Source organism: Desmodus rotundus, chromosome 12 (assembly GCF_022682495.2).
Source record: "Desmodus rotundus isolate HL8 chromosome 12, HLdesRot8A.1, whole genome shotgun sequence".
Lineage (NCBI taxonomy): Eukaryota > Metazoa > Chordata > Mammalia > Chiroptera > Phyllostomidae > Desmodus > Desmodus rotundus.
The window spans coordinates 27,988,167-28,001,773 of record NC_071398.1 but is presented as its reverse complement, the minus strand read 5'-3'; the positions used below and the strand labels follow the sequence as shown (position 1 = coordinate 28,001,773).

General features: G+C 47.4%; 1 protein-coding gene across 3 annotated transcripts in view; it reads right to left on the bottom strand.

Annotated features, from left to right (window-relative positions):
* Positions 1 to 1,105: 1,105 nt before the first annotated feature.
* The window catches only part of USP10 (ubiquitin specific peptidase 10), a 65,157-nt gene continuing 52,655 nt past the window's right edge, over positions 1,106 to 13,607 (bottom strand). For all 3 annotated transcript variants that reach the window (XM_053916128.1, XM_053916127.2, XM_053916126.2), the window contains 5 exons: positions 13,243 to 13,420; positions 10,476 to 10,641; positions 6,818 to 6,962; positions 4,894 to 4,959; positions 1,106 to 2,107 (listed from right to left, as the gene is read on the bottom strand). In XM_053916128.1, the coding sequence (XP_053772103.1) occupies positions 1,920 to 2,107; positions 4,894 to 4,959; positions 6,818 to 6,962; positions 10,476 to 10,641; positions 13,243 to 13,420 (743 nt within the window). In that variant the 3' untranslated portion in view covers positions 1,106 to 1,919. The remainder of the gene's footprint in view (positions 2,108 to 4,893; positions 4,960 to 6,817; positions 6,963 to 10,475; positions 10,642 to 13,242; positions 13,421 to 13,607) is intronic.

The following is a 13,607-nucleotide window of genomic DNA, read 5'->3' as shown; positions in this document are numbered from 1 at the left end:
TGGAAACACCTGAATGATATCTGAGGGAAACACTTCTCATCTAAAAGCACTGGGTGTGCTTTAAGACTTGGAAGCAGGTTGGTGCGCCAACAGCCGCACTGCCTGGCCTCTTGTTCGATTCCCGTGACAGGCATTAGGGAACAGAGCACCTCGTTGCTGAGAGGGCATGCGAACGATTCACAGGAGACACTTTATAATAAAGAGCCACTTTATCCTGCTGGGTGCGAACAACCGACACCAGTTCCGGAGGCTGAGCGCGTACTGAGGACAGAGCAGCCATCCCCAACAGCAGAGACGTGACCTGGCGCACAGCACGACAGCCCGAGCTCAGCGCAGTGCTTCTGAACGGGGCGTTACTTCATCTTCAGCTGGGTTACTGCTGGCGTGGGCTGCTTCCTCCCAAGTTAACTGGGCTTCCAAACACCACATCTTCTGTAAGAATTGTATATGATTCTAAAGAGAAGCTAATTGTAACACAGCTGGGAAGCCAGGCAAGAGAATCCGAGTAGGGCAACAACAGAATGAGCAGGTTAAGTGACAGGGCTGTAATTTAAAAGCATGCACTGAGCGTGGGGGTGGGGGAGTGCACGCTGGCAGGGGCGGGCAAGGACTACGACTGCGAACGCTGGGTGGGAAGGGGAAGAGCTCGGGAGACAGATTCGGACTGCATACAGCTGCCTCTCTGGGGGCCCAAGGACATTTCTATGAATTGTCTGCATGGGGCCCAGTGGCACAAGAGCTGCCAGGGGTGGCCTGACCCGAGGGCGCCTGTGTCTCCTCTTCACCTCTTCTGTCTAGAAAGCTTCCGCTCCACAACCCGAGGGTGGCGTCTGGTGCTGCTAAGAAGCCCCGGTGGCGCACAATGGAAAGGTGCTAGGACAGAAACAAAGGAGGGAGACTCGACCTCCCCCTTCCACTACTCCAAGACAGATGCAGACAAACCCACTTACCCAAATCACTGTGGTTACAACTTTGGAAACAATGAACAAGCATAGCCTGTGTCTTGGTTTGGATTTCACAAACATGCCAGGCCGGTCCAGGGGCCCAAGTTCCAGTTGCTGGAAAAGGCGCTCGCAGTCAAAGAAACACTCAGCACAGTGTTAAACCAACTCTGTGATTTTTATTGATGGGCGACAACTTTATATCCTAGATATCACTAAACTGCGTACAATTGGAGACGCAGCATTATAAAGAGCAGGCGGAAGTGAACAGAGCAGACTTAAGGAAAGATCAATCTTCATTATTTTGCCCGTATTTCATTATGTGTACACAGAAGCATGAATGCAATTTGAAATCTTTTACTGGCAATAAAGTTACAATCACCCATCTATGTGGCTAACCCTTAACTCCAGATATTTGATCTGTAATGCGTATGTAAGCAGTTTCTCACCGCACAATTATTAAAATGTATTTTTAGGAACCAGCAACTTATTTTTTGTGTTTATTTTTCTTTTGAAGAACTATTTCTTCTCTGATAACTGGCTCATTTTTATCATTTATCAAAAACTAAAGGGTGGGGGAGGAAAGTGTGATGGACTAAAAAATTCATTTTTTAAGGAAAGATAAAATTCATTTTCACAAATTTACAAGTGTTGCTGGTGCAGAATTTATTCTAAGCAATCAGACTAGGAATCAAATGCAAGTTCCCCTTCTTACTCAGGAATCAGCATTATTTCAGAATTATGGATTTTTGCGTATTTTCTTAAATCAAGCGAGAGTCTTTTTCAGCCAAATGACTTTGATTTGGACGTTAGAAGTCAACACGAACTACGTTGCGCACGAACTGCAAGGCATCCCCTTTCCCTTCGAGCCCATCTTTGCCAGAGGGAGAAAGTTTCTCTCTAGAGAGCGCTGCAGAGAGGAAGAGTCAGAGAGAGTCGGTGTTCTACAAGCGGGCGTGGCGCACGGCGCAGAGGCGGCTACAGCAGGTCCACTCGGCGGTAGTAGAGGAGGTAGGCTGTGCGGTCCGCAGTGGGCTTCACCACCTGGTACTGGCTGATCACCTTGACCGTCTGGTCATCGATGCGCAGCCAGCCGTTCAGCCCGATCTGGAAGACGTCTGTAGTGTAATGACCACCCGTCGCACTGCTGCCGTGATGGTAGACCACTGGAAGAGAGGGGCGGGGACCCGGTGAGTGAGACAGGCACCGCACACCGACAGCTCGCAGGCACCCATCTGCCCACCTGCAAAACCCTGTCTTTCTTGTGAAACGCCGCACCAGGACAGGTGGGAGAGGGCAATGTAAGTACACAAAGCAATTTATTCAAACAAAAACCCTAAACAATTTACAGAAAAGTTACATGTATACACCTTAATAACACACTTTAAATGTTCGTATGTCACAAACTAGACAGCCAATGCCTATGAAAGAGGGCCCTTCCATTTGTCAGCCCGTTGACGAGGGCCATCAACCACCGGATGCTCACCACCGGGAGAGGAGACTGGGGTCAGAGCACACACGGCGCTCCTCCAGACCCACGGCAGCAGGGACCGACCGCCCGCTGAAATGCGCCCAGACACCTGCGAATGGCCACGCCCTGTACCTAGCCCGGTCCACTTCGAGACTGTTCTAAAGAGAGTATCTGAATCTCAGACAAAGAGTTTACGACAACGAAAAAAATGAACAAAACCTTACATACACTCTAGAGAATGATTAGTGAATTACATTACAATAAAATGGATTTTCATTGAAGTTATTGTTTGTGATGTAGAAATATGCTACACTACATGCGAAAATGAGAATTCTGGGTTTTCTGTGAATTGTCTTCTACAATGACTCACAGCACCTGCCCCAGAGGGGACGCAGGGGCTGCCAGCCAGGCTGAGTGTGCGGCCGGCCTGGCCAGCCTCAGGATAATCATGACTGGTCACACGGGACAGCAAGACTGTAGGACAGCAGGTGAGAAACCAGTGACGGCCACAGGGACTGAGGCTGCCCCTGGGCAGGGAAGACACTGACTCTGAATCCAGAAGTGCTTGTCCTGGGTTCACCGCCAAGACCTAACTGACTGTGGCGAGAGCTTTTTAAAAGTGACGGAGTCAGGATTTAAAGGACCTGTGGGTTTAACTCATTTGTATTTTCTATTAGACACTTCCACTCTAAAAATTCAAAACATGCTACATGCATTCAGGTTTCCTAAGCAGCAGCCTGGTTAACTACTATGTCCACATGTCACACACAGCTGGCCAGCCCACCTGGCAGGAACAAAACTGAGAATGACAGCCTTTCTTTTAAAAAGCTCGTGCATTTTACTAACTCGTTCTTTGGTCCCACAATCGGAACCAGTTTTCAAAGTACTTCCTTACACATGTCACAGAAAATTCTAACCAATCCTGTGACCTTATTTCTGAGATCAGAAGACTCAAGATGAGGATTCAGAAGTGTAGGCCAGAGGACACAGGTGCGAATCCTAGGCCATGGTGGGTGGGTGGCGCATGCACTCTCACTGGGGCTGCTTGACCAGGAGACAAGGAATTCCTAAACCTTGGCCTTGACAATCAGCCTTCCCCTACACAGGCCCCAAGGGAAACAGCTTGCAGGCAGATGGCAAAGAAATACTTCATCACCCTCTGAGACCTCGGTGCCAAATCCCAGAGAGCCAGACTGGACCCTGGGGACTCCTCTGGCAGCAGAGGTAGGCTGCAGAGCCTGAGTGCCGACTGAGGCCTCAGGGCCTCCATCCCAAGGCAGGGCAAGGAAAGGCTGGAGACACCCATGAGGGCAAGGTGCCCGCTGCCACCCTGTCTGGGCCCCAGCAGGCTGGGGCAGGGCTCTGATCAGCTGCCTTGGGGGAGAAGAGAAAGTCGAAAGGAGTAGTGCCTGGTGGGGACAGAGAGCCAACTGGGCCGAACACCGGCCAGTGCGGCACAGGGCCTCGCCACTAACCCAGGGCCCGTCCGACGTCTGAAACCGCGGGAACGGGCTGAGGGCAGAGGAGTTTAAACCCCTGCTCAGCAGGTCACAATGGTGAACAATCCTCTTGGGTAAAAGTTGCAGCTTATTCTTTTATAAAATGGGGACACCACCACTTACCTGTCAGGACAGTTGTAAAGAATAAACGAGTTACACAAAAGGCATCTAACAGAAAAGCTAATACACATGTGAGGGTCAAGTAGTGTCGTTTTAAATCACAACCAGGCTCACCAAATGCAACATGAAAGGGTAAATACAGAAGCTAGAAAATTCCAATAAAAACAGCCACAAAAGCAAACACAATTGTTGCAAACAACAATTATCAGGAGATATAAAGCCTCCAAGGCATAAGGGACTGGGCCACATAAAAGAAGAAAGACTAGAAGAAAGGCCTACAAGACAAGCTGGCACTGCAGGAAACTCTAGGCCGGGAGATAAGGGTTTTAGGGCCCCCGGCTCTGGGACAGGGCTGTGCCAGGGCCCTCCCACCCCCATGGGGCGGTTCCTATGACTGACAGGGGCGTGTGAGTGCGGGCCACCCTTCCATGCACACGTGGCAGTGCCACACAGAAGATGACATGATGGAACGCCAGTTTGGGACTCCTAGCCTGGTTGGGTGGCTCCATGTCACGGCCATCCCTACACCCTGCACCACAGGTACCAAAACTGCAGTAAGAAAAGATCATGTCCTCTCATCACCAGCCTAAACCTACTCCTCTGTCTCAGAGACAGAAGCAATCGTGTCAAACGAGGTCTTATACTGGGTTCTGCTTAGAGCTGAGAGGATATTCGGTCAAATTCCAAGCACCAAACTTCAGCTGAAAGACACATCTGCAAATGACATCCTGACTTAGAAAGTCCACTGTGACACGAACAGTGAAATCTCCTGTCTGCGTTAAGTGGTATTACAGCAAAATTGTGCCTGGGTAGAAACTCCGTTATTATTGCTCTAATAGGGTAACTGTACAAGTTTACTTACCTGCAAATAGTCTATAGGTTCTGTGGCATTTAAAATTCTTATTTTTAACTCCTGGAGAAAGCAGTTCTGAAAAACAAAATATCAACAGCTCCAATCTACAAAAGCACTAACAGAAAGGCTCAGAATCACAGAAGCAAAGGGGAAATGGCAGTCTCCACTCACGGAAATCAGCTGGTGGACCAGAAAACATAACAGAACTCCATCCCTTCATCTGCATAAAAAATGGCCCATGAGGAAATTAGCTGTGCAGTGGAGTAGGGACATAACAGGCAACCCATCCATTAAAGAAATATGAGCAATATACTGAACCTACTAAGCTCATGCTAGAAACCCTTTAAAAGCAGATGTTCCACACACACACACACACACACACAAAAAAAAAAAAGACGGGGAAGAAGTTGCCCACCTAAAGGCAAAAAAACAGTCCTGGAAACCTAAGAATTAAAAGGTTTTCATGTGAGTCAGACCACAAAGCTTCTCTTACGCAGCAGTGAAATGATTTCCCCATGGGCACTAGTCTACCGGCTGGTTCTTAATGCACACAGCTCCCCTTTGCAGAAGCACCGCTCGGGTGCCAGGGAGTCCAGTTGGAGATTACTGGCTCCTTCCGTCCTCCCCACCTCTGTCATTTCCTTTCCGAGAAAGCACTCGAGGTGGCAGCTGATATAAAAATACATATAATGAAGACAGAAAAACTAAATTATGAAACACACACACACACAATGCATGTGACAAAAGCTACGCAAATAAAATCAGTGTAGAAACCAGACAAGTCAGTCCATCTAGAGAGTTAATTTGAGGATGAGGGAAGATGCAAGAGTGGGTCAAAGGATGCCTGTTCAACCGTTTGCAAGCTGTTTTCTGGAAGCTATGCAAACAGGACCGATGACCCAGTATGATTCTCAGCTGGAGCTTTCTCCTTGTTCTGGTCCTGAGATGGGATCAGAAAAACACTTTGCCCATGAATGAAGCAGCTCAGTGTGTGAGAGGGGGAAGGACCATGAACCGGCACAGGAGTCCCACCTACCAACTGAAGGGGCTAACTGCCGAGAACGGGGCTGCAGAGCCAGAGTCTGAATCCTATGCGAAGGAAGTGGAGCATCCCTGGGGTGTAAGAGAAGCTGATCATAAACATAAGGCAGCCACCTGGCAGTTCCTGAGTCACCCAGCCCAACGGACAAGGAGTGTGGGTACCACGCCGTGAGGAGGGAAGGAAGAGGAAGATGACAGAGACCCAGGGCTGTATGAGACCCAGAGACACTGCTGCATGTCCCCTGTCCTGTTTCCAGACAGCCTGATATTTTGAAAATCACCTAACTTGTTCCAAAGCTTCAGTGTCACACGACACAGTTTTTCACAAATTCTGAAGCTTTCAAGGAAAGCCTCCTTCGAGCTGTACTTTCAGCAGGCCGACGTGCACTTGGTGCTGTGGCTGGAATGCGCCGACGCTGCTGAGCCCAGCGCACCCGATGGAGACCTGTGGCTGACAGGGGCCCCAAGTCTACCACACACGTTTCTGCAGCCAGGTCTGCCGAACCCCTAGGGGCCTGCGGGACACAGTCTCAACTCCCTAAAAGGTGTCTACTTAACCAGGCTGGTCCACACTGTTGTTAGTATGTAGTATAAGAAAAATTATTTTGTACCATTAATCTACAGATTCCTTATAGAAAAATGACACTTATTTTAATGGATAAAACCAATTTCTTCTAATCTAGTAAAATTTTATGGTTTATTTTTGCATTTATTTTTAAAAAGCCATCCTAATGAGAATTTTAATATAAAAGGTCTATTAAGAGTCCGGAAATGCACAACAAAAAAGTCATGGAAGAATTCGTCCTGACATTCTAAAGACATGCCACCGTGTCACATGCACTGACTTCCGGGGTACCGTCACCCTAAAGCCTTTGCCTTATGTACTTATTACCTTTACTAATTTCCAAGTCCACAGGATACTCAATGTTTTTGATAAGCTTCTGACACCCGCCGGTCTTCTCGTAGACAAAGCGCTTCAGGTGCAGCACGAGGACGGGGGGCAGTTTTTCCAGAGTCACTCTCCGGCTGACCTCCACCTGAGACACAAAGCGCACAGGGCTTGTGGGCGCCCCACTCGGGCAGCAGAGCCTGCGCCGCCTCCCACCCACACGTCCGCGGGGAGCTGGCTCCTCACAGGACGCCGCAGGGCTTCTCGCCCTGGCCGGGGCCACGGGACCTCTGGAAAACCTTAGAAAGCTACGGCCGTCTTCTCAGAAAAGGGCCTATGTTGCTACTGCAGGGGGTACCCGAGCCCCTCTGTGAGTTCACGTTAAGAACCTTTGCTCTGCAGCACTAATGACAAATTAGCATAACTGTAAAAAAGCTAACTCAGTAGTACCTTGAGTTATACATTTATTAGCTTGTTTTTTAATAACTTATAGTATTGATAAAACTGAGGCCAATGTATTTCTGGAATTGGATGCTTTAAGTAACATTAAACTATTCATTCTAACCATTCATTTGATATACTCTTTCACAGGTCTAATGAATGCTTTTTATTAAAATACAACTTCACGAACAATACTTAATTCCTTTAATGCTCTCTCAACTCATAAACTCCTTGATGCTTCCTGTACTTACATGGAGAATACTCTGGGTAGAAATATTTGTTACAGTAACAACCTAACAGGTAGCAGGATACAGAAAATGCTGGGAAAGCTTTCGGGAGACTGTATCTGTACACGGCTGAAGGTATCTTAGGGACAGACTTTCGGAAAGTCAGCTCCGTGGTTACCACTTCTTGGGTCTAGTAAGTTTACAGACCCCTCCATGCCTACCTGCCCACGCAGACTAAGATCCCAGGGGTGAAAACCACCTTCTGCCTCTCTCTATGCCCATCGGGTCTTTGTATTCTAGTGTCTCTGCATCTAACAAGAGCTTGTGAGGGAACGAAAGTGTGACTACAGCTCAAGAGTTAAAACTGGGGTGATGACTCCGGTTCCCTCACCTGTGAGTCAAGGGAGCTGGACTAAAGTTATCTCTGGGATGCTTCTCCGTGTAGTGACCTAGGGTTCTGACCTTAAACTTCAAGCACTTCTCTAGGTGGCTAATCTGAGATTCTTAAATGAGTTTTGGGTGTCCAGACAAGTGGGGCATCCTTTCTTACCACCCATCAAAAGCAGACCTTTTCTATACAGCCAATGTTTTGTATAATCATATTTTCCAATGGAGCATCATCCTGTGTTCCACACAAAAAAAAGATTTGTCCTAGATATGTAATAAAATTAAATTCAGTATTTTAAAAGTAAATTTTAAAACACCCCACACTCCAGAAAACGTGTTCTCTGCTCTTTACAGACATCGCAAGCTGTCCAAAAGGCCCCTTCCTCGCACATCGGCCTTTCTGAGTGCTCACTCCTACCTGGTACCCACACAGCGCCCTGGTCCCGGAGCTGGAACAGTCAGCCTTGTTCTTCCTCATGTTCAAGGCTCCACCAAAACACCACTTTCCTGAATCTTCCTCTAAACCGGCTATCTAGAATAAATCCTCCCTCCTTACCATTCTGACAGCAGGCCAACAATTCCCTCCACTTCAACCCGCACGTCCCGCTCCCCCCCTCCTCAAACTGCCAAGTTTAAGTGCAGCAGAAGCAAAAGAGGGGATAACAGACATACCACGCAGGGCCTTCTGGGCAACCTGGGGACACCTGCGGCAGCAGGACGAGTGGGCAGACCTGCACAGCTGGCTCAGAGAAGAGAGCAGGGAGAGTGGCACGGTGGCCAGGACAAGCGAGTCCACTTTTGGAGTCACAGCTGCCACAGAACAAGCCAAGTGGACAGTCCCCACAGCCATATTCACAACCCTGCCACACAAACCAAGCTCCCTGAAACAGGTACCCACTATCTTTCTCTTCCTTTAAGTTCCGCCACCAGGATTTTCTTAACTTTCTCACGAAGCCAACTGCCAAATTTCTGCCATTGGCTCCTACCACTTTTATATTTTAAACAAAACTGCCTATGAGAAGCAATCAGAAAATATGGTGGAAGGTTAGGCATAACTTCTGCAAATCCCCCAACAGGCTGGCTTGACCAATCCAAAGCAGGAGACCCTGATGAACCAAAGACCCCAGAGGAGCACTACTACTTTTGTCCTTCACTCAGGGCGCCAGCTGCAAGGCCAGGGTACGTCCACCTCAGCCATGCAAGAAGCTGACAGGTGTTCTACACTGGGACGTCTTTCTTCACCCTGCAGCCACTACACACTACGAGGGGGACTCCAAAAATACCAGAATTTATTTATTAAAAAATTTTGTATTTATTCTTACATGTTTAAACTTTAGTCACCTTCAAAGTACTCTCCATTCGATGCAAAACACCAATAGAGACTTTTTTCCACTACTCAAAACAGTTTTTGAACTTGTCAATTTTGATGCCTTTTAGTGCTTCTGCCATTTTTTTGTTTCACCTCTTCCACATCAGCAAAACATTTCCCTTTGAGGACTTTTTTCATCTGGGGAAACAAAGAAAGGATGCTCGGAGTGCGAGATCCATTGAAGAGGAGGGTGCGGCATGGGGGTCCTGCCACTTCTGGTCAAAAACTGATTACTCAGCACAGTTTGGATAGGTGTGCTTGTAAATCACCCATCGTGAAATGGGCAGACACGCTGAGTCTTCACTGAAACCGAACACAGCCTCTCACAACAACGCCAGCTGGTACACAGATATAGAGGGGTTCCTAGAACACTCACCTAGCAGGGGAAGCCTATACTACAAGGGGCCCGCCCTCCAGAAGATAATTCCGGTTGGTTCTGGGTCCCCCTCGTATTATTTAAATCAAGCTTCACAGGAATGCTATAAGCTGTTCAAAAAAAGCCCTGCCCATAACCAGCCTGCACTCATCTCCCCAACACACGTTCATGGACCCACTGCCACCGTTTAGGATATACAACGGAGCAAACACGCTCACTGCACAGGCGGAAACTGGCAGAAGCTGGGACATCTGGACAGCTGGGAACTAATAAGCTCTCGAAAAGCAGGCTCTTATCCATCTCTCGTGACTAAGCTGACAAGTACACCACACTAAGCTATAATCTGCTTCTCTACGGTCTGAAGATGGACTTTTATCTTTTCCAGATCAAATCAAAGAACAACAGTCACCAGAACAATCACTTCCAGTATTTCAATACCCTTGAAGATCTACAGTCAAATGCAAAAGCAGATGTGCTATGAATCTCCTTTATGTCCTAACTAATCGCATGACACCGTGCTCTGGGACAGCTGGAATGTAAACAGGCCGTTCAGACTGTGATAGGGGCAGAACTGATTTTGTGGTCTCATGGGTGGGTTGCCGGAAACGTAAATGTAGCTCCGGATACGTAATCTGCAAGACCACTACCTTGTGCTACATGATTCAGAACTAGAGGAAGTTGTTACGATCACCTGTTTAGACCATTTCATCAAAAAATGTGAAAACTTAAGAGTCCAAAAACTTTAAGCAACTGATTTAAGAGGCAGAACTCAAATCCACTTGTCCTCATTCCTAATTCTATGTTCTTCCTACCACGCCAGAGTGCCGCAGTAGAAAGGTTCGAGACCAACCATGGATATACCTCTTGTTTGGTTTTTGTGGTATAACCTTGGACAGATTCTCTCGCCACCAAGCTTTCCAGTGCGTCCTGGACTGTACGAATCTTGTCAGACTGGATGTCCAGCTGCAACGTGAAAAATGGCTGCAAAGTGGCGGACTCTTTTGAACTCTGCTGGTAAACCACAGATCTAAGAATTGAACACAAAAACAAAAAATTTAAGAGACCACTCCTTCCCACTTAAGATTATCCAACAAGCGAAGAGGAATAAACACTGAAAATAAGGTTATTCAATATCACTTTCAGAAGACCAGAGAAAACAGAAAAGCCAAAAACATACTGAATTTAAAAATAATTCTGCTGAATGCCACCTCCTAAGTATTTCTAGCAACTAAGTACAGCGGTTGATAATTTCCCCAGTTCAGTGCTCTCAAGAAAACACATTTCACCTTCAAATTCCTTCACCTCCACTCCCCATTTAACGCACCAGTTAACGAATGTGACTATCTTGCCATGGCCTCAAAACGCTGACACTCTTCACTTTCTCCAGGCACAGAGCCTGCTCCAGTAAAAGAGAGGAAACCTCAAGATAAACAGAATGTCTTTAATGGCATTTTCCTCTATAAAAATGACTTACAAAGAGGAGGAGCAGGGTGAGTATAATAAAAAACAAGTTAACATTCCAGGAAACAGGGCTACCTCCCTCAGGAAGAAGGCTGCCAATTCAACCTTGTTTTCTTAGCTGGTTTTTCATTTCATTTTTCTTTTTCTAAGTTTTTCGGAGTAAAAATTGTGTGTTCGGCCCATCTCTCACTTAGCCTCAGTAAGGCAACGTTCCAAGAGGTCAACAAGGGATTCTATTTCTGCAGCCTAAGTGACCTAGTTTATAGACGAATAAAACGGGTGTGGCCAGATATTCAGACTTTTTAGAGCAGATGCATGAAGAGCGAGCTAAAAGCTTTTCTGCTGAGGGTTTAACTTTCGTGCGCTGTTTTCTCAACACCATCTTAGGAGGCGGCCCCAGGCTCCTTTGGAGTGTGAAGACTTGAGATGGACAGCTACTCCCTTGGTTCCGAAGAGGAACAGTGGGAAAACCACTAATTAAACCTGGTGAAGAAATCATGAAGTGGTCCTCGTGGCTCAAAGGGCCTGATTTTATCAAAAGTGTCCCAGGGGATAAAGGTGGAGACAGCTTCTGGGTTTTCTGGGGAAACTGAAAAGCCACCAGCAGAGGGAGAATTTTGGAAGAAAACCTTTCAACTGGTCTGAAAAAAGAATCATACTTACGATAGCTATTGTGCAAAGAAAAGGAGTTCCTAAAGCATAAGAAGCAACTCCTTCTCTTTCCTTTGCCATTTTTCAAACAGACACATCAACAACCAATCTCAACAAAAAGAGCCCGCAGAGGCTGAGGCCACTAGGGGCCATGGCAGAGCCATTCAGGAGAAGTCAGAAGGGTCCCAAAGTGGATTCTGGTTTCTCCTGGTGGTCATTCTTTGACAACTGTGGGACCTTTGGGTATGCTGGCCCTCGGTGGCATTGCAATGCTGATACTGTCCCTGGGCAAAAATGCGGTGCTCTCACTGCATCCACTTGTTCTGTTCCCTCACCATCCCCTCCCACCCCTGGGTGCCCATGAACGCTAACATCAGGCTGCTGGTCTAAGGAGCGCTCAGAGCACATTCGGCCTCCTCTCGCTGCTGCCTGCTCCCAGCTCGGCCCGACCCGAGGAGCCATACCTGGCAAAAATGAGTCACAGCGGCAGCGATCAGAGGCTGGGCGTTCCCAGAGCACCACTGACCACAGGCTGACATGGAGACTCCAGAACAGAGAGGAGCCCTGGGAGTAACTCACAATGGAGGGCATAAAACGACTTGCTCAAGGTCCCATGGTAGCACGACTGGCTTCTAAATCCAGTCCTATAGCATCACTGACTAGCTGGCAAGGGAGTTGGGGCAGATTTCCTGGGGTTTTCATTAGCCTGTTGAGGTGCTCAACCCAAGTTGTTTCAGAGCAGGAAGGATGGAACTAACCCTCGACACCTTGAAAGGGTATTAGTGCTTGTGGATACACAGCATTCGGGACAGCGGAAGGCTAAGGTCTCACTGAAACGTGGGAGGTTCTGCTGAGGGGCCTTCAGAGAGGCACTGTGCTGTGCTGAGGTCCCTTCACACTGGGGGAGTAAACTTCCCTGGAGATGGATGGCACGAGTCTTAGTGAATTCTGCATCCCAGCGGCACCAAATGGCTCTAATGTAAATAAACAAACCTCGGTGAATGCAGGAAAAGCAGCTGGTTTAAGAGCACTGGGGCAGAGGAGGTGCCAGGTACTCCAGCCTAGGTCACATGACCTCCTCTGGGCAAAAGTATCTCTCCTACATTCCCTTAACTTTCTGACTTGGTCTCAGTGCCTAAAATCCCTCCAATCAGATACCTGAATTTCTTCTCATAACAAAACACGTATTTCAATTAATTTGTCTTTCCCTTCCTACCTAGCTGTGAACAGCAGAACTCAGGGAATGTCAATGTTGACAGGGGAGAGTGAAGAACTCACAGTGGCAGCCAGGCCCCTGGGGATAGCACCCTCCCTAGAAAGGCCACAATGAGTGGTGTGAAAGCAGTGAGGGCTGGCAAGAAAAGGACTAGAAGTCCCAGAAAAGAGAGGGCACAGAGGTATAAAGGGAAACCATCAAGTCAAAATTTTTAGAACAAGTCTTATACCTTCCCCCTTTAGCAAAATCTCAAAATCTTGAAAAAGGCAAATAACTAAATTATTCCAGAAAAGCGTAAACCTGATGTGTCCACCAAAAATGCCGGTGATTGGGGTCTGAACAAAGTCCGCCTGGCGCGTGACTGAAGTCTTATTTCTGGGGCCCACTTGCTCCCATTCATCCTCACTTCCTTCGCCTGGTTCTTCTTGCTCTTCCTCATTCTCCACGTGGCTTTTGGGTCCATTGGAAATAGTAAGTTCTGAAAAGCAGACAGTCTGCTTAGGTTACTATTTACAACAACGACAGCAAAAATTAAAATATTCAAGTTAAAAAAAAGAAAGTTCTACATGCGTTACTTACAGATTGGTCATTTATAGTTTTAAAACAAAATCAGGGTGTGTTCTACATCAAGAACAGAGTGTGTGTGACTCCTGAGCCCTGCCTGC